Source organism: Rosa rugosa, chromosome 1 (genome assembly GCF_958449725.1).
Source record: "Rosa rugosa chromosome 1, drRosRugo1.1, whole genome shotgun sequence".
NCBI lineage: Eukaryota > Viridiplantae > Streptophyta > Magnoliopsida > Rosales > Rosaceae > Rosa > Rosa rugosa.
Genome location: NC_084820.1, coordinates 49,180,387 through 49,200,924, shown reverse-complemented (window position 1 = coordinate 49,200,924; position 20,538 = coordinate 49,180,387). Strand labels below are relative to the sequence as shown.

General features: G+C 40.8%; 1 protein-coding gene, 1 long non-coding RNA gene and 1 pseudogene across 2 annotated transcripts; 2 read left to right on the top strand and 1 right to left on the bottom strand.

The window, feature by feature from the left end:
- The first annotated feature begins 413 nt into the window (after positions 1-413).
- Positions 414-3,360, top strand: LOC133739897 (sulfite exporter TauE/SafE family protein 3-like; annotated as a pseudogene).
- A 461-nt stretch (positions 3,361-3,821) lies between these two features.
- Positions 3,822-6,630, bottom strand: LOC133739886 (cytochrome c-type biogenesis CcmH-like mitochondrial protein). Its single transcript, XM_062167709.1, has 4 exons — positions 6,474-6,630; positions 6,072-6,234; positions 4,412-4,543; positions 3,822-4,315 (listed from the first exon to the last, which is right to left on the bottom strand). The coding sequence occupies exons 2-4, from the start codon at positions 6,213-6,215 to the stop codon at positions 4,112-4,114; spliced, it is 480 nt and encodes a 159-aa protein (XP_062023693.1). The 5' UTR covers positions 6,216-6,234; positions 6,474-6,630; the 3' UTR covers positions 3,822-4,111.
- Positions 6,631-8,631: 2,001 nt separating this feature from the next.
- Positions 8,632-11,842, top strand: LOC133739880 (uncharacterized). Its single transcript, XR_009860872.1, has 4 exons — positions 8,632-8,774; positions 9,213-10,000; positions 10,103-10,235; positions 10,333-11,842. It is a non-coding gene; the product is annotated as an uncharacterized LOC133739880 (long non-coding RNA).
- The last annotated feature ends 8,696 nt before the right edge of the window (positions 11,843-20,538 follow it).

Genomic DNA, 20,538 nt, shown 5'->3' with positions numbered 1-20,538 from the left:
TGCTTTGTTTGTATTAGTGGTTTCCGTGTTTAATTGTTTTGTAACATAAGCTTTCTTATTGTTGTGTGCAAGTGTAACGAGTGTAACACTTCTTAGCACTCGGTTTAAATTCTGAAAATTATATTTTGATTAAAGGTCTGCAAGTGTACCTAGCTATATGAACTCTATGCCAAGTTTACACAATGACCGTGCATTTATACTCTGCTGTTATAAAATAAAATATTTTAAAAAAAAAATTGACAACAGTACGTAAAAGTGTTTTAAAGCTTGCTTCAGCAGACACATTAATGGCCAACAATTAGTAGTTGGGAATCAATGCAGTTAGATATGCATATGCCAGTAGAGAACATATATTCAACCATCAATTATCTATGACTATATAGTACTGAGAAGACCCAATAAGGACAGACAGCCCTATTAATTTTAATTGTCTAGCTTAATGTCATTAGAGTTGCTTGAATATTGGATGTCAAGTAAGAATATCTCAAAGTTGAAAGCCAAATCAGCTCTCAAATCAACCCAGAAATCAAACAGCAATCCAAGAATCTCCCTCTCGACCCATGCCTATCATGAAACTAGAAACTTGATTAAACTTTACTGCATTGGGTAGAAGAAGGCTAGGGGGTGTGAGAAAATGGCTGCAGGTAACAGATGGTGGGGTTTGATTGGTTTGCTGGTGTTGCTGTCAATATCTGCAGTTTCAGGTCAGCACATGAAGAACTGGAGGAGCCACAAGAACCTACACATCCCAGCGATCATCAATTGGGTACTTATAAGCATGTCTGGCCTGTAAGTCCATTTTTTTTTTTATATATAAATATCTTTGTTGGGCATGCATGTTTGTCTTAATGTATTGTATTAAGTCCCCAAACTAGTAAGGGCTTGCTGCATGTAATACTTTTTCACTTTCTATGTAAAAACTTTACATCCCCAGCAAATTAAACTCTGTGTTAGCTCTTGTTCTGTCTTTCTTGCTTTCTTTTATAAAAGCCATCCTTTTCAACTCTTGTCACATTATTCATTCTTCTATCACTTGAGCAGCATGGTGATAGCTATTAGCTAGACAGGTTGTATATTACGGTATTACCAGCACAGGTAAAAACCAAAAAAAAAAAAAAAAACAAGAACTCACATTTCAATTTTAAAATGCAATGGACATAGTAATTACTTGGTGCCTGGAAATATGTAGTTCAAAAATTAACTTTGTTAGGCATGTCATGCTGCAGAAAATAAGATTTGATTGGAAAATTGTGGTGGGCACGATAATCGCTTTCCTCGGGGCAGCATTTGGGAGTGTTGGAGGTGTTGGTGGGGGTGGCTTTTTCATTCCAATGCTCACCCTCATCATTGGTTTTGATCAGAAATCATCAATCGCAGTATCCAAATGTAAGGACGCATTATATACAAGACCATATTTTGATCAAGTTGTTTACTGGTTCATGTATAGTTTAAGACTGATTTTGTTCTACATCTGGCAGGTGAGACAAAATTTTATTTAAGTTGCTTGTGTCTGGATACTCAGGTATGATCACAGGTACATCAACTGCTACTGTGTTATACAACTTACGGCGAAGGCATCCCACACTTGAGCTTCCCATTATTGACTATGATTTGGCTCTTCTCTTCCAACCATTACTGGTGCTGGGGATCAGCATTGGGGTTTCTTTGAATGTGGTTCTTTCTGATTGGATGATCACCATCCTACTATTTGTGGTCCTCTTAGGTAGTAGTAATTTTTTATCTAATATTTCATTCTTCTCTCTTCCCAAATATCGGTAACTTGCTTGAGAGATCTTCAACCATGATTTGCAGGTGTTTCGGCCAAGTCATTTGTCAAGGGTGTTGAGACATGGAAGAAAGAAACTATGACTGAAAAGGTGCTCTTTCAACTTTGCGTGCTTGATTTCCAGAATGATTGTATATTATGCTACATTTACTCAATCCATCTAATACTACACCTTGCTTTATTACCTGTAGTATCTACTGGATACTTCAAGACACTTGCCTTCAAATGGGGAAGGTACCGAAAATGTTGAAGCCAAATGTACTCATGGAGGTCCAAGTAATGACTCTTTAACAGAGGCAAAGAAAGCTAAACTAGTGGAGGTTAAATCTTTGAAGCTCAAACTATTTTATGCATGGCTTTTGGGACTGACTTCTAGACGTTCCTAGGTTTCTATTCTCGATAATGTTTGCTGGAAGGAACTTGGAGTTATAGTGGTTGTCTGGCTCATGATACTTGCATTACAAATTGCTAAGGTTATATGATCAAATCTAGTAATACATGTAGCTATTTCTTGTTTATCAGAAGATTTAATTTGGATTCCCTTCACTTGTATGCATCAAGAATTCAATTATTGACTGGAAATTACTTGTTTTGTTTGGCACAGAATTATCTGAGAAAATGTTCAATGACATATTGGTTGACAGAACTCTTACAGGTACCTTCCATCCTCATGTCAAAATAATATTGGAACTCACTAGAGACTGCAAATGTATAAACTGAACAAGACTCTTAAAATGTTTATTTTTTCTTTAATTTCTATTTGTGAACATCAGATTCCGGTGGCTGTGGGAGTAACTTCATATCAGGCAATGAATCTCTACAGAGGGCGTAGTGTGATTGCATCGAAGGGAGAAGCAAACCTGAAATGGTCACTGTACAAGCTAGTTGCCTATTGTGCATGTGGAGTAGCAGCTGGTATGCTTGGTGGATTACTTGGTCTTGGTGGAGCATTTCTGTTGGGTCCGATATTTTTGGAGATGGGAATCCCTCCTCAGGTATATTAATTTATTATGCTTAATTTTGTGTTATGCTAGAATGCACATTGGTATTCTTTTCTCAAGTTCTATCAGATGCCTTGATCAACTTCAAATTACTGGGTGTTGAAAACTATTTCTGCATTTGCGGGGCAACATGTGGCCGGAAAGGTGGTTAAGAAATTAGGAAGAGCTTCTTTGATTATCTTTATCCTGGCATTCACAGTTTTTTTGAGTTCACTAACACTAGGTATGCATGATTCTTACATACATTTACTGTGTTCTTTTTTCCCCCTTGAAATGATCAGAATGAGGATTTTTGTTTTCATAATGAATGGCTTTTGTTTGATTCTAAGCAGGTGGGATCGGCATAGAAAACATGATTAGGAAGATTCAACACAAGGAGTCCTTGGGATTCCAGAACATCTGCACTTATAAAACCTAAGTCTTATGGACCTTTTAGTGGAAGAGATTTCTAAATGTATCATTGTGAGCCAAAGTACTTACAAAGTACCCTCATGTTTGGAAAAGAGTGACAAACTGAGGGAATTATATGCAAGTTTCTCAAGGTCTAACCAAATTATTAAAGCTTTGCATGGTTCCGAAACATAGCAATTGAATGTCTTCAGTTTATAGTTAGTGCGGCTTCTCATAATGCATGAATCGTCGACCAAAGGGATACTTTAGTAGGTGTAACTGTGTAAGGAACTTAGGCATGCCATACAAAGACTTGCAATATGAATATTAGGACCGGCAATAACAGAGCAGATTTTATAAGAAATTGAATATCCTTGAAGAAGTTCAATAATCAGCTACTGAATGTGATGAATTCAAGAGCAAATTAGTTCTCAAGTACTTGGGCACTAGCAGTGCAAAAAAACTAACACCTGAATTTTGACAATCTACCCTCACAATCAAGTCCTTCTATGATGATAAAAGAAGTTGAGGTCTAGTGCAATCAGTATATAGTTGATTACAATTCTGAGACAAGTTGATAAGAGGCATCTATTGGGAGGAAATTCAATTCAGACAAGTTGGACAACAAAATTTAAGGCTGGCAATTAGCATGTTCCAACCAAAACATGAACACGAGTTTTATATAATGAAGTCACGGTCACCTAAACAAGCCATCAATTATTGAATGACGTCAAAATCTGCTTCTCACTATAGTACAAAATTGAGTGACAATTAACATTCTTTATCATGAGTTTGCGAGACCAAAATTCTTTGCTATGAGAATTTACTCAACCAATATAAACCACGACAGAAGTTGATTTACATCTTGGTGGACTATTGCTCACCCATAATTCAAAGGACAATCAAGAAAGAAAGTCTATGGAAGACGGGGTCATCATTGTTCTCTCCACCTCCTCCACCAAGACGAAGGTATATTTCCTCGTGAAGGTGGCGGTGTGAGGAGGTCTAACATGGTTTGCTTCTCATTTGGGGTCAGTGGAACACCTCTAATAAGGTTCAAAGCCATGACGTGGACATTAGTCCTTTGTCTGTGCTTCTTATAAGCCCAAATACCTGCAGCAGCACCGGCAACCACAAGCTGTTTCCAGAACCCAATAATAAATTAGCACAAAATAAACTTTAAAACCCAATAAAAAAGTTTTAGGCCTTTCTATTCAAGACTCTGCCAACTCACCGGTGATAGCCATAAGCCTGCAGTCTGCAGATCAAATTTTGGGGCGTAAAGGACCGTCTCCCCAAAATCCTCCTCAAGCTTCTTGTAGATCTCCTTGTCACTCTTCCCAGCATGAATCTCGTCACGAATTAACTGCACAATTATCAAATGCATTACAACCACTACATAATCATTATGTTACAGTTGGTAGATTATCATTTATACCAAGTAGTTGATGGATTTATGAGACCTTCTCTTGAAAATCAACCAATTCGAGAAACTAATGAGGATATAGAGAAAAAGTAATGCTACCAGAAGTTCAAAATGATAACGGGCTACAGTAACATATATGTATAGCAATGAAAACATGCTAACATGCTGTTTATGTAACAAGAAGTGTTTTTGGTGTAAATCTATGTTAGAGTTTAGTAGTCAAGTGATTTTCTTGACTCATTATTAGCAACCTACTCACAACATCAACTACAACAGAGAAGAATAATGGTGATTATGGATCACTCTTCCTCAACTGTTTGATGCCCCAAATATACCTCTAGGCCTTCTTTTAATGATGGAAAATTTTTCAGAATACAACAACCTTCGATCCATCTTCTCCATCCCAATTTAGACCCCTTTTTAATCCTTCCCAACCTTTATAAGCTTTTAAAAATCAACTTTGAATACTAGCCCTTCCTCACCTCTTCCACAGCTTTCTCCCTTTTGAAACTGCACGTGAAATCAGTGGTGCTTCCACAAAAGCACCATTTGCAGTTGAAATAGTCCTTTCCGAAACCTCCCTTAATCCTGGATGCTAGCACTTTTGCCACAAACTTTTGTAAGCTTGCCACCACACTGATGGCTTAAAATCAACTAGTATTGGAAACTCTGAATTCTTTGGAATGAAATAGAATGATTCTCATCAACAAAGAATCCTTCAATCACTTTCATACCTTTCCCCTTTGCTTCCTCCCATTTCTGAAAATACCTGACGACCAACCTACTATGACTAATATCAAGCACTATCTTCTAAAAACAGAAAGTTCACAGCTAAGGGAAGCAGTGAAGTTGACTCACTGAACACATTTCCAATTGGCAATGCAACACTGCCCAATTTAATGTCACCTTCTGTCCATCTTCACACGTTTATAAGAGCATTGCTCTTTTACATCATTTATAAATATATAAACACATAAACAATAATAATAATTCATCAACAACTTGGCCATCTAATTGCTCTTATAAACATAAAAGTTCACACCTATGCAAGCAGTGAAGTTGCCCATTGAATCCTTTCCAGTTGGCTACCCAATAGTGCCAAACTTAATGTTATGCTTTGTCCAACTTTCCGCGTTTATAAGAGCATTGCTCTTCAAACTTCATTTACGAATATATAAACTAATAAACAACAATCTAATTCATCACTAAGTTGGCTATCCAAGTGATTAGTTGTCACATTATACATAAGAACATTGCTCTACATACTTCATTTATAAATACATAAACAAGTAAACAACAATCTAAGTCATTGCTAACTTGGCCGTCCAAGTGATCAGTTGCTACTTTTTACTAACTAATATGATGTTCTAGATAACCATATGGCAAGTAACTGATTGACGATATTACTTGCTAAATACAACCATGAAAGATGCATGAGGGAAACAAAGCGAAACGATAAATGAAATACCTTTCTAAGAAGAATGGCGATATCAGCTTGTGAATCCTCAATGGACTGACTCCCACACTCAGTGCACCTAACATTATGACTGATATTTCTAGCCCGGGCATCCACCACTTGAGTCTTCTTCACAGGGTCCTCTTCGCTTTCCATCACCCTCAACCTCTCAAACCTATCATACAACACACACCCAAAAAAACAACAAAGCCATTTTCAAAGCTCTGAACATTTCTACTCTCACTGAGGCATTTTATCAAACAGTTGCTGTGCACAACATAGCACCTGTTTGACGAAAAGCTATACGAACAGAACTAAGATTTTATAGACTGTAAAGAGTTTATAGAACCACGAACATGATGACTTAACAATGAAAATTCACAAGTCAAAAAAGAATTGAAAATTGAAACTTACGGGACTGAGAGTACGAATTGGTGATCAAGGAATTCTCCGACTATAGCTATTAAGATTGAGTGAAGGAGTGAATGTAAAGACTAAGTAATCTGGAACCTTGAAATAGAAAATATACGTACTGTGCGGCTACCAGCTGACCAAGTAATCTGGAACCTCGAAATTTTCATTCCATATATTACTTTTTTTTTCTCCTTTTTTCTTTTAATATAATGAATTCTCAATTCAAAATTACTTCATTTTTTAATTCGTTTAATAGCTAATTTCATTCTAACTCCTTAACATTTACATGTCAAATCAGTTATGATCCTGCACTTTTAATTTTTCATCACATGTACCCCTGTACTCTCCAATTTAATCAATCATGTTTAATAATTCATGTTTTTGTCAAGTATTTTGTAGATTAAAAATGTGGCTCTAATGGACTCCCTTATATGATAACGGTTCACTAATGCGGCATATAAAATTATATCATATGTAACTACAATTTCAAAATATATCACACAACAATTGGCAAAAAAAGCCAAGGGTTAGACAAGATTGATTGAATTTGGTAAGTACAGGAGCACGCGTGATGAAATTAAAAGTGCGGAGGCACAAATGATTTAGGGTGTAAAGATCAGGGAGGTAAAATGAAATTTGCCATGTAGAATATGTTGATTTGGTGCGTTAATGCTGGTGATTTGGCCGTAGCTAAATCCCGATAACGCTAGTCCTAGCTCGGATCGCTACTAAGATGGTTGTAGCACTAGCGTCACCTGTCAAGTGAAATACAAAGGACGTCAGAGGGGAGACTGCGGTTGGCAGTCTTTTCTACTCCGATGCCTAAGTTAGTCAATGTATTTATGTTGACAGATTAATCGTTTGGTAAGTAATAAATGTGTAATGAATGAGGAGAGAGGAGTTGACCTTTTATAGGTGAGGGAGAGATTGATCTTTTCCTTGTCTTCTATGTGGGACTGATATGCATCAGGCAACAGCTTGTGATGCTTCAGCGAGGTGATCTTGGCGCGGCGCGTGAAGGCTCGTTAGAGATGGCCTTGGCCTGAGCATGAGCTTAGGTGACAGCCCGTCTGATGGTGTTCCCGGGGGTAACACCTTTGACGGTACTGGCGCCACTGGCAGTAGCTTGGATATAGTCCATCGTAGTTAATTATGCTTAGGCAAATGTTTATGTAAGTACAAGTCCTCCAAGTCTCCATTCAAGGAGGGCTATCTTGGTTGGAGAGTTGCCTAACGGTTTGAAACGTTACTATAGCTAGTCTTGTCAAGCATAATTAGCATCAATGCATTGTCAACCATGGACATGTTCTGAGCAAACGCTTTATGCCCTTTCGGGTGGGCCCCTGCTAGGCCCCCTAGGGAGTCCCCCACTCCCCAGCTAAGATAGGCCTCCTTTTGGCCGGCTAATTGTTTGACGAGGGGAGCTGCCTTAAGTAGTGGGCGTTAAGTAGCGAACCTAATCTTTGATACCCAAGCGTCGGAGATCAACCGCCTGATCAGTGGCCGTCTTAGACGTTGTTGACTTGTCACTTTACTCTTTTCCGGAGGAGAAATGCTTGACTGCAATGCCGCTTAGTGGTCATTGTCATTATGAGGCGTTGCCTAATCGGTTGACAGTTGACTGATAAGTTCCGCTTAAATATCTTAGCCAGTTTGAAAAACTTTGAAAGTGAGAAGTTCTGCTAGCAGAGTTGCACTTAACGGAGACTTGCTTGCATTGACAGTTTTGAAAGTGAGAATTTCCACTAGCGGAGTTGCGCTTAGCGAAGACTTGCTCGCGTTAAAAGTTTTGAAAGTGAGAAGTTCCGCGTAGCGGAGACTTGCTCGTTTTTCAACGTTTTGGGTTCATATTGGATGGTTGGAGTGGATAGGTGTTACGTCTGACAATGTGGTGCCACGTAGCTGTCGCTGACTGGTTTGGCGTGTGTGTGCATCTGTTCAGTATGCCCATCACTTCATCATAAATGCGGGTAATAATGGATTGTGTAACCATGGCAACGCCTCAGCTAACTCGGACGGTTAATTTATGAGGTAGTGGGGCACATGTAACCATCTTGTGAGTGACTCCTTTGCAACGAACGGCTCAGATTTGGTGGATGTTAACATAAAACAGAGGGAGAACTAGAGGGACTTCTATTTTAGCTTGCACTTCAAATTTTTCATCTTCGTCTTCAACCTTGAAAACGTGTAACAGAGAGAGAGGTCAAAGGAACTGTCCCAATTTGAGTGGCAGGAAGGTGTAGACGGAGGTGATTCCCAGGATTGTGTTGCTGCAACTAGTTTCTGCGTCGTGTACTCGAGGTTGGTGATTTTATTCCCACTTTCTTGTTTTGCTTTCAGCCTGTGTTTGCTGTGTTTTTTATATGAATCTTGCCTTCGAGTTGCAATAATGTCTAGAGCATGTGTGTGAGGGTCTAGCATGGGTTAGGGATTGATATTTGTGTGTTGGATAATTGATGGAGGATTGATGGAGGTTTTTGGTGAATAGGTGTGAGATTCTTGCATCTAGGTTTTTTGGTTGTTCTTGAATTTCTGGGTTTTTTGGGTTGTTGGTGTTCTTGAATAAATGCTAACACAGGGGTAGTTTAGATCTGTATGAAACTAACGTTTTAGGTTTTAGGGTGTTTGGGATGGCTAACATTATAGAGATCTCGAGTAGTGAGGATTCTGAGTCTGATGTGTCGCTTGACGCTCTCGATAAGATTTTTATTGACTCCTTGTGTCCGTCTGCCCCTGCAGGAACCTCATTGCAAGAGCCGCTAGACATTAAACCGCTACCAATTATTCTTGCTAACATGGGTGGAGACGCGCCATGTGGTACTGGGTATGCAGAGAGTTCGACGATGGGGGAAGAAGCTGCGGCCAGGCGCCAGCGGAAGGATAGGGCAGAAAGTAATAGCGCTGTTAATTAGTGAGTCGCGTGAGGATGAAGGGGAATCTGAAGGAGAGGTCAGCGATGGGCCTTCATAGGTATTGCCTGATGGCACTGAGGTCGACGAACCGAAGGGTTCAATGACGTCGGCCGACAGTAATAGCGAAATTGAAGCGGACTTACAAGCTTCATGGTGTAACGAAGTTAAGACCACTAGAAAAAGGTGCAATGACTCCGTTTTTGTCAGAGGGTTTTGCTGCCGTACATGAAGCTGTTTTCCACCAGAGGGTTAGGTTTCCACTATTGCCGAACCTCTAGATCCTTCTGTGTGAGTTCGAAATTTCGTTTGGGCAAGTCTCCTGGAACATGTGGAAGATCTTGATGGTGCTGAATAGTTTGTGGCAGTTGTCAGGGTGTGAAGGTCCGACGGTGGTGGAAGTTCTTCACTTCTACGAGCTTGTGTATGTTAAGCGGGGTGGATGTGGCGGTCAAGTGAATTTGACCCGCAGCACTCAGTTGTTAGAGAACCCGCCAGATTCAATGTCGTACAGGAAGAAGACTGTTTGCGTCGCCACTGAGGATTCGGAATATGATGCGACAGTGAATAAGGAACCGTCGACCTATAGGATTAAATCAGAATTTCAACCATTGCAAGGTTACTATTATGCCTTATGCCTTTGATCATTTGTAGTTGTTTTGTGTGTATGCTGATGTTTGCTTTGTATTTGTTTTTTTTTTTTTGTCAACGGGTTTGCAGTTTGAATTGACGAACGAGGAGTATTGCAGCATAGCGCGGGTGCTTCGTTGCTGGCGGAATCGGAACTTTCTTGATATTTGCCTATTGACGGGTTGGGATCTGTTGGTAAAGTTGAAGTTGAGCCACTATCCTGGTATGTTTCTTACTCTGGCGGCAAGTTGTCCCTTGAAGGATTGTCTTTGACCGAAAGCTGATGCCTTTTTTTCTCTTATTTTTTTCTTTTTTTTTAGCCTTTCTGCCTGCTAATTGAAAGAGTCACGACTCGTTCAAAAAGACAATGGATAAGACTAAGCTTCAGGACTATCTCCGTGGCATGCTCAGCGAAGGCGTGAATGCACGCAAGACGGCGGTGGATCCGTATACTAAGGAGGTTACTCCTACAGAGGAGGAGACTGTCCTTGAAATACCGCACCACTCGCACTTAGCGACAGGTGGGGAGACCCTGGTTCGACCAATTGCACCGGCTTCGAAAAAACGAGAAGCTGGCGGGAATCGTTTTGGCGATCGCCAAGAGAAAGCTTCGGATAGGGTGGCTGGCATGCACTAAGGAAGCCAACCCCAAAAGGAGAGGGGGGTGGTGATAGGAAAGGCCGGATTTGGCTGGAGTTCCGTTGTTCAGCAGATAGCTCCGGATGTTTCTCTAGGGGGCAAAACAAGTGCCGCTGGCGGCACACAAGGGGGCATGTTGGAGAAGCGGCGGCGGTAGAATGATCCGGAAGATGGATTAGAACCCGTGGACGAGATTCATCTTGGCGTCCGCCTGCAGAAGAAAATACAGAAAGAGGGTCCTGCCGCCACCGTTGCTGTCAGCGGGAAGAATACGCCACCGCCTGCACTGGATTCCTTTACGGATTTTGCGCCGTTTCTGTTGGTTGAACAACAAAAAATTTTATTCCACATTTGTGAGCGCCTGAGGTTTGGCGGCTTGGATGGTGTGGTACGCCTCACGGCCCTGCAACAGTATCCGTTTTGCTCTGCCTATGGGCAGTTGGCAGCGGGGCTAAATGAGATGTTTCTGGCGGCATCAAGGCCATCTCTTTCAGAGGTTCGTCTTCAGGATGAGGTGGATAGTCTCTGTCGCGAACTGGCAGAGGAGAAGAAAGTGCATAATGAAACCGACCACCGGCTGGCGAAGGCGGAGATGGATTTGATAGACTCCAGGGGGAAGCTAGATGTGGTGGTTTCCAGGGATGTCGAGCGAAACACGTAGATGTCGGAGTTGGCAAGGGAAGTGTCTGGCTTGAAGGATCAAACGGCTGCAGGCTAAAGGGGTTCAGCTGGCGAAGGAGGAGAGGAAGAAAATTAGTGTTGCTACTGTCGATTCCTTCAAGCAATCTGAAGACTTTCAGGGTCTGTTGACGGAGGCTGCCCAAGAGGGTAGAGCAGAGAACTTCCACTGGCTGGAGTCCGAGGGTGTCATCAACTAAGACAAGGATGCCCAGCTGTCGGCACCCTCTAGTGCCACTAAAAGTCAGCAAGGTGATGGTGGGAAAAATGTAGGTTCGCAGGGTGCCCACTCCATCAGCGATGAATTTGCCCAACGTGTTGACCTTGCGCCGCAGCAAACACCGTCGGTGATTGCTTCTGAGGCTTCACGTATTCAATTCATTGCCACCCATACCAGGCTTGACAGGTCTATGTAAACACCTAGTCCCAACTTTCATGGCCAGCGATCAGAGGAGACAAGCCAACAGTCGGGGCTAGATGGTGATAGTGGTGCTGCGAAGATCTGAAGGAAGTTGCCGCTGAATGCTCTTCGCTTTGTTTGTTATATATATATATATATATATATATATATATATATATATATATATATATATATTTGTAGCGGTGTAGGTGTCGTTGGATTTTGTAACTTTTTTTGAACTGCTTTGGTTGGGGAGTCCCAACCTGATTTAATGCTAAGTTGTCTTTGTTGAATTCGATTCTCGTAATTTTTCCAAGTGTTGGACAATCGATAGTGATAGAATGTTATTTTTGATTGAACCTCCTAAAGCCTTTGTGTTATCCTTTTTTCTTTCAATGAAAATATTAAAGAAATTAAGATTGTTCTTATTGCACGATGTAGCGGATATAGTCTGTTAGACTTTACTAGCGTTGCCAGTTGGCTGTTTGTGCAAGTAAGAGCAATGGTTTGAATAATTCCTCGTTTCATTGATAATTGATTGTTCAGCGTTACAAAAGGATGAGAGTACCTGTAGAGTAGCTTCTCTTAGCTAAATATTCTGCAAAAATTTAGCTAAGTCAAGAAGCTCACCGGTTGGCGGTGTAATCACTTGTAGTAATACTGGAGGTGCTCGGTATTCCAAGGGTGGGAGGATGTGATGCCATCCTTGTCCTTTAAGTAGAAGGTGTCAGGGTTGTCGTCGTCTACTATTTGGTATGGGCCCTCCCAAGTTGGGTGAAGGGCGGTTGGCGGAGGAAATACTTCCTTCATGACCCAGTCCCCCAGTTGGAGGTTTCTAGCTTTGACCCTAGCATTGTAGAAATGCGACACTCGTTGCTTATCTTGCAAATTGTGTAAGTGTGCCTTGTGTCGTTTCTCCTCGAGCAAGTCCTTATCGAGGAAGATGTCGTCACCGTTGGTATTGGTGTTGTAGCCCTCAACCCTTGCGGTTGGTTATGTAATCTCGATTGGGAGAACTACCTCCATGCCAAACATCATGCAAAACGGTGTTTTGCCGTTGGAGGACGTTGGGATCGTCCTGATGGCCCACAGGACCTCTGGGGGCTTTTCAGCCCATGACCTTTGGCGTCATCAAGATTCTTCTTGAGTAGTTTCTTTATGATCTTGTTTTCCCTCTCGGCTTGACCATTGGTTTGGGGGTGCACCATAGATGCATAGCACATCTTGGTGCCCAATTTAGCGATGAAGTTGATGACCTCCTCGTTGTTGAATTGTACCCCATTATCGGTGATAATGGTGTGGGATACTCCATAGCCGCAGTAAATATTTTTCCAGAGGAAATGAGTCACTTTGGCGGTTGTGATTGCTATTAGCAATTCATCCTCAATCCACTTGTTGTTGTAGTCAATGGCAACAATGATGTACTTGAATTGACCTTTGACGGTTGGAAGCTTGCCAACAAGGTCAAGGCCCCAAGTTGAGTGGATCCAAGGATCGATGATGATTGACAGGGGTTCCACTGGTGCATGTGAGAGGTCAACATGCGTCTCAGACCGGGAGAGGAGGTGAATGGAGAGCAGCTAGTTTTGCTTGGCTCCAGCCTCTGCTTACTCTCTCGGGTTGGTGTCGGGTATGGTAGGGGGAGTGTTGTTCAGTTTGTAGATCTACCTTCTCCCGTGAAGGAAGGGTGTATATCCGAGATCAGCGTTGGCTTGTGTTGGTGTAGGGAGGTTGTTACCCCAATTAGGTGACTTGCTGTTTGGATTGGGCCAGTTGGGCGCGTAGTTGATTGTATTGAGGTTCTCTGGTGGTTTGAAGTCAGATCGGATCCTCAATCAAGTTTTTTTGGCTACTTGTCCCATCGGTGTTGTCACGCCCCGAATTTTAATCACAATTAAAATTACAAAATCAATCAAACACAAGAACTCCTGGTGTGATGGTTCGGACATCGAATAAAACAACTAAGAAAATTTTCCTTTAAACAATGGCAACTAGCTATGTCCCGAACCCACAATGTGAATACAGACTCGTTCTTTAGAGTCACATATTACATTACACAGAGTTTGCAAATTAAATTGCGTTAACAATATAATAAGAAATCGCTCCTAAGAGCCTACTACACAGTGGAAGTCTTAACAACAGTAAAGCCACAAAATTAGCTTCCTACCCGATCAGCTGCTACAAGGTCTCAGCTTCAACCACGATTTCTCTGACCTGCAGGATCAACTCCTACACCATTGAATAGTGCACCAGGTTGCCACACAACAAATCTGGTAAGCTTATGCAAGCTTTATGAGTAAACTCAAAACCACAAGGCATAAACACATTCTTAAGTCATCTCAACCTAAACATCGATAAGCACATAACTCACAACTACAATCATCTGTTTCATAACCTTCCATAACATGCTTACGTAGGTCAACTCGTGACTAAAACCACATGCTCAGATTCTCAACCTGGCATCCAATTACACAAATTTCAGTCAAACAAAACCTCCTCATGTAATGTTTGGAAATCTTTTAGACGCACAACAGCGAATCACAAAGATCACACTCCTTTCCTTCCAACCGGAAGCCTTTGTCATCAACATGACATCAAAGGTGAAAATCAATGAATCACCTTCCTATCCTCACCACAGAGCACAATCATCACCACTATGGCCTTTATGATCAGTCAAACCATCAACAAATAAAACCAAGAAGAAAACAAGGCAATCACAATTCAAACCAAAGTGAAACAGTTCATAGTAACCGCTGCGTACAGTTTTAGTTCAAGAGGTTACATTAAAAAAAACAATTCAAGTCATCGAAATCATCACAACCCTATACTCTGACATCTATAGGTAGCTCCGACTATCATCGCAGTCCTCTCGATCGTTGTTAACTTAATAACAAATCAACTCCTCTACAGAGCAGTCATCACACTGATCATCACACAGATTTCACCGGTCATCATACAGATGGCAATCGTCCTACTGATCATCACACAGATAGCAATCATCCAACTAATCATCACACAGATTTCACCGGTCATCACACAGATAACAATCATCCAATTGATCATCACACAGATTTCACCGATTCATTATACATATATTCCTATACAAGGTTTACATGATAATCATCATAAAGATTCATCCTACTGATGTCATCAATTCATTACACATATATTCCTACACAAGATACCATATCTTAAATCACCAATTAAGATGGTCATACTAGACTCATGGTATCTCAACAAATGAAATTCTACAATCACAACTCAATACACAATTTCAACATTCTCGAACAATAATGAACTCATTTCAAAATATTGTTCACTTCACAAAGAAGCCACCAATACATATATATATTTCACGTAAATATATATATATATATATATATATATATATATATATATATATATATATATATATATATGTAGTCATCCACTCAGGAATGCCACTAATACCAACTATAGTCATAGTTAACCTAATAACTCCAAGACAATATGGTAACTATGCTCATAACGAATATTGTGAGATTTACTCACCTCAGAATCCCGCTGCGTCTTCACACACTAACCAAGATAAGCACAATTGTCTCAATCCACTCAACACAACTTTGTCAAGTACCTAATCACATACGATCCCAACTTAGTACACGAATCACAAGTGATTAAAGTCAGAAACCCCCGTTTTGAACTGAAACCACAAAAGTGTCGCCAATCGAGGCGAAACAACATCTGAAACCACCCAAAGTCTCCGAAATATTGCTATGATCGATATGTCAAAACCACTAGTCGATTGAACGCTCGAATCCTCACGGATCGAATAATCGAACGGTTCGAAACCGTAAAAATCATAACAGATTCATACGATCTCGAAAAATTGCGTATTATATATCAAAATGTTTGTATCGACGAGTTGATGATATATGAAACTAGAAACTATCTCTTACATGGCCGTAACGCCGCCAAAGCACCGCCACAGACTGTGGCACAACCACCACAATCACTGCCGACCAAAACTCATAACCTCAGCAATCAAACCAGCAAAAATGTTCATCATGAAGAGTTGAGCAACTTTAATACCTGGGTTTCAAGCCAACTCGGCCTAGATCGTCCGGAATCTAGCTCCAAAGCCGGCGATCACTGTTCACCATGAGTTGCTGCAAACCACAGAGAATCGATCAACCCAACCTCCAAGGATCGAACATGGATGCTCCTACGAACTCAACTAACTTGGTTTCACCTTCCGCCGTCGTCGGAATAGAGAGAACCAGTCGGGTTCGACTGCTGAAGTTTTTGCCGCCATGCAACGCCGCACTTGGTGTAAATCTTCACTAGAGGATGCCACAGGGAGGAGCGCACGGAGGAGGCGAACCGATCCGTGTAGGTTTCACCGGTAGAGGTCGCCGGAAAACGAAACGCCGGTCAGGTTGGAATTGCGGGTCCGGATCCGGTCGATCAGGGTTTAGGAGAGAGAATAGAGATTTCTGACTTTCTATTTCCGAAAGGTTTCCAAAAATATAAATAATGAATTTCCCAAAACAGAAATTCCTATTTATAGCAATTTCCAAATTTAGTAGAAACTTCCGCTGACCGTAACTTTCTCATACGAACTCCGATTTTGACGTGCCGCATGTCCACGAACTCGTATCGACGCGCTCTACAACTTTTACGAAGGAAGTTTTTAGAGAAACTCAACGAATAAAAAGTCAACATTTTGAACCCTGAAAATAAAACGTTTCGAGTAATTATTCGTCCGAAATACTTCTGCCTCACCCACGAACCACAAAATTGTCCAACAACTACTAATTAAATTCCAGAAAAACCTCAGAAAATAATAATGAATTTTCAGGGTATTACAGGTGTGTTCGTCAAGTGTGGTGGGCTGTGAATCTGGTAAAGGAGGCTTCACAGGCGACGGCGGTGTAGGCTAGTGTGATGGCTTTAATCAGCAACTGAAGGTAGATTGGTAGAGGCGCTTTGGGATGGTCTTCGGCGGGTTTGACGGTAGCAGAAGCTGGAGTGCCCCTGGGTTTGGTCTGGGCTTGATCTGGGTTAGGCCTCAATCATGTTGCGATGGGCCTTCTCAGTCTTGGACCTGGCCATGGTGCTCCAGGAGGATTAATTGTTGTATCTCCTTTTATTTTGTTTTTACTATTTTCTTTTAGCTTGTTTGTAGGTAGCTTTGGTGTTCTGTTTTAGATTAATTCTGGTCCTTTGTGGTCGTGCTAGTAACGTATTACAAAACACCGCTGATCGAGTGATGACGTTTTTCACCCGCATATATCACGTGAATTCACTACTCAGGAGGCGGAGTTGACTTGAGTTTATGTTAATCCTTCACAAGTTCAGAGCCGCTACCCGGTTGGTATGCCGATGTTGCCTTACCAACATTGTTGGCACTTTGTCGGATTAGGAGTCTCCTTGGTTTTTGTGACCATTGTTCCAATCTCATGGTGTACCGGAGATTTAGTAACTCTATTAGGAAACTATGTTCGGGCCTGTTGGTCTGACGTTATAAGTGGGCCATTAGTGGCTCCTGATTGTATCATTCATACCACTTGTAACACTTCCATATGAATGAACCTATTTGATAAAAATAATAATAATAATAATAATAATAATAATAATTTTAAAAACAATAATAATTCACTTTGGCAGATAAGAAAGAAAGCAAGCAAAGCTGGCAAGATTCTAAGAGGTTGCCCATGTGAACCCTTTGCTGCCACCTCTTCTGTCCAAATTCAACTAGGACCACTTTTACGTGTCTCCTTGCAGAGACTACCCCTCACCACCACTATTCTTGGTCCAGGTCTTAAGTCTATGGCTAGGATATCACCATCCTACCTACCTTCAAAATCAAGGTTTTAAATATCGGTATCTTCATATTTATTGGTACTTTGAAAAAGGGAGATATCGGAAAATATCGGGGATAGAGGAGAAAATATATCGTTTTTGAAAAAAGTCAATTTATTAGAAATTTAGAATTACATATAAATACATATGAATGTCAACTTCATCTACATCCAAAAAGAGACTCTAGGCGGTTGAAAAGCTGCTCGCTGGTCTATGAAAATGCAATAATCAAATCAAGACATATGACCGATATAGTGCGAATTGTAGTGAGGAACATGATAGTTATAGATCTCTTTAGAGCTGCCGACTGTTTCCCCTATAAGGGGATAATAAGGATGAACCCAACTGGATGACTGATCATATACTTTCTCCATATTGATTATATCCATAAGCATCATAACCAAATTGATTGTTGCCTTCATGAGACTCATTTGAGATCCTACTGCGCTCTGTGCCTAAATTGATAGAGTCAAAACTTAAGGCAATTGAAGAAACATCAGATGGGGTACTTTGATCATCAGTCGCACCTCTAATCCTCCTCCCATATCGGGTCTTCTCTTGAGCACCATGACCAGCTGTTCTCACTCCGTGGTCTTCATCTTGGGTGGTATGATCAAAATTACCTTCACAAGTAAATTAGTTTAATCCTCCATCCACAGAAGATTGTCCATATTCATATCTTTCACCTCCACCACCTGTTCCGCCTCCACCCTCTCCACCATCATCAGAACTATGTGGAGTTGCTGTATCACCCCACACATCATCACTATCTGAATTATCTTCTGAGTTTTTAACAACTTCTTCAGATAAGACTCTCTCTACGTTGATTCCAGCATTAGTTGCAGTTTCTACAACTTGTGGAAGAGGTCTTCCAGCTTCATCATCGAGGTGTGCAGGAATAATCCAATCATGAAGTGGATCAATGCCATTATCAAGCGGCTCGCTTGCAATATGAAGTAGATATATATAGTTGTTTTCATTGACCACATTATTCTTTCCTCACACAGATTTGCATTTAGAGAATTACTTCCCACCCAAAATCGCCTTGAGGGTATTTTTCCTCACCTAGATTTGCCTTGAGGGGATTTTTTTCCTCACCTAGATTCCCTTGAGGGGATTTTCTACTCACTCAGATTTGCCTTGGGGCGATCTCTCTTCACACAGATTTTCATTTAGAGTATTAATTACTGAGTTTTTATTTTTATTTTTATATATATCAAATTTTACAGATATTTCTTCACTTTATCAGGGATATATCGCAAATATCTAATATATCGGGGATATTTGACGAAGTCGGAGAAATTTTGCAGAAACGGTAGAAGATAAGATATTTACCCCCCAAGATATATCGGTCCGTCGAAAAAAGGAGATATCGGGGGATATATCGGAAATATCGCAGATATTTAAAACCTTGTTCAAAACCAGTGGCAAAAAAGCTTGCATTAGTGCTGAAGGGCTGGCCTGTATGAGAGTCCAGCTGCTAGCAATGCTTTGTTCCAGAACCAATATTGTTCCAGAACCAACACTCTGTCGGCAAGAATTAAAATATCTGTATCTACATATCTATTGGAACTTTGAAAAATGGAGATATCAGAAATATCGGGGATAAATGATAACAAATATCGTTTTTGGAATAGTCAATTTATTGGAATTACATAAACATATATATGAATGTCAACCTCATCTACAACAAAAAAGAGACTCTAGATGGTTGAAAAGCCGCTTGCTGATCTACGAAAATGCAATAATCATACCAAGACATATGACCCATATAGTGTGAATTTTGTAGTGATGAACATGATAGTTATATATCTCTTTAGAGCTGCCGACTGTTTCCCCTATAAATGGATAATAAGGATGAATCCAACTGGATGACTGATCATGTACTTCTCCATATTGATTATATCCATAAGCATCATAGCCAAATTGATTGTTGCCTTCATGAGATTCCTCACTTCTTCATGACGCATTGTTTGTACTCTGAACTCATCTTGTCATCCATATATGGTTCCTTCTGCAAAGTCACTTGGCCTCATTTGAATAATTGAACATTTATCTTCTTTCTATTATTCAACTACAGACTACAGTCACAGACTACGTACGTACACAGTACGAAATGATTCATCTAATTGCACAACCTTTTGAATTACTTCTCAACCAGATTTGCCTTAACGAAACGCCGGTCAGGTTGGAATTGCGGGTCCGGGTCCGGTCGATCAGGGTTTAGGAGAGAGAATAGAGATTTCTGACTTTCTATTTCCGAAAGGTTTCCAAAAATATAAATAATGAATTTCCCAAAACAGAAATTCCTATTTATAGCAATTTCCAAATTTAGTAGAAACTTCCGCTGACCGTAACTTTCTCATACGAACTCCGATTTTGACGTGCCGCATGTCCACGAACTCGTATCGACGCGCTCTACAACTTTTATGAAGGAAGTTTTTAGAGAAACTCAACTAATAAAAAGTCAACATTTTGAACCCTGAAAATAAAACGTTTCGAGTAATTATTCGTCCGAAATACTTCCGCCTCACCCACGAACCACAAAATTGTCCGACAACTACTAATTAAATTCCAGAAAAATCCTCAGAAAATAATAATGAATTTTCAGGGTATTACATGTGTGTTCGTCAAGTGTGGTGGGCTGTGAATCTGGTAAAGGAGGCTTCACCGGCGACGGCGGTGTAGGCTAGTGTGATGGCTTTAATCAGCAACTGAAGGTAGATTGGTAGAGGCGCTTTGGGATGGTCTTCGGCGGGTTTGACGGTAGCAGAAGCTGGAGTGCCCCTGGGTTTGGTCTGGGCTTGATCTGGGTTAGGCCTCAATCATGTTGCGATGGGCCTTCTTAGTCTTGGACCTGGCCATGGTGCTCCAGGAGGATTAATTGTTGTATCTCCTTTTATTTTGTTTTTACTATTTTCTTTTAGCTTGTTTGTAGGTAGCTTTGGTGTTCTGTTTTAGATTA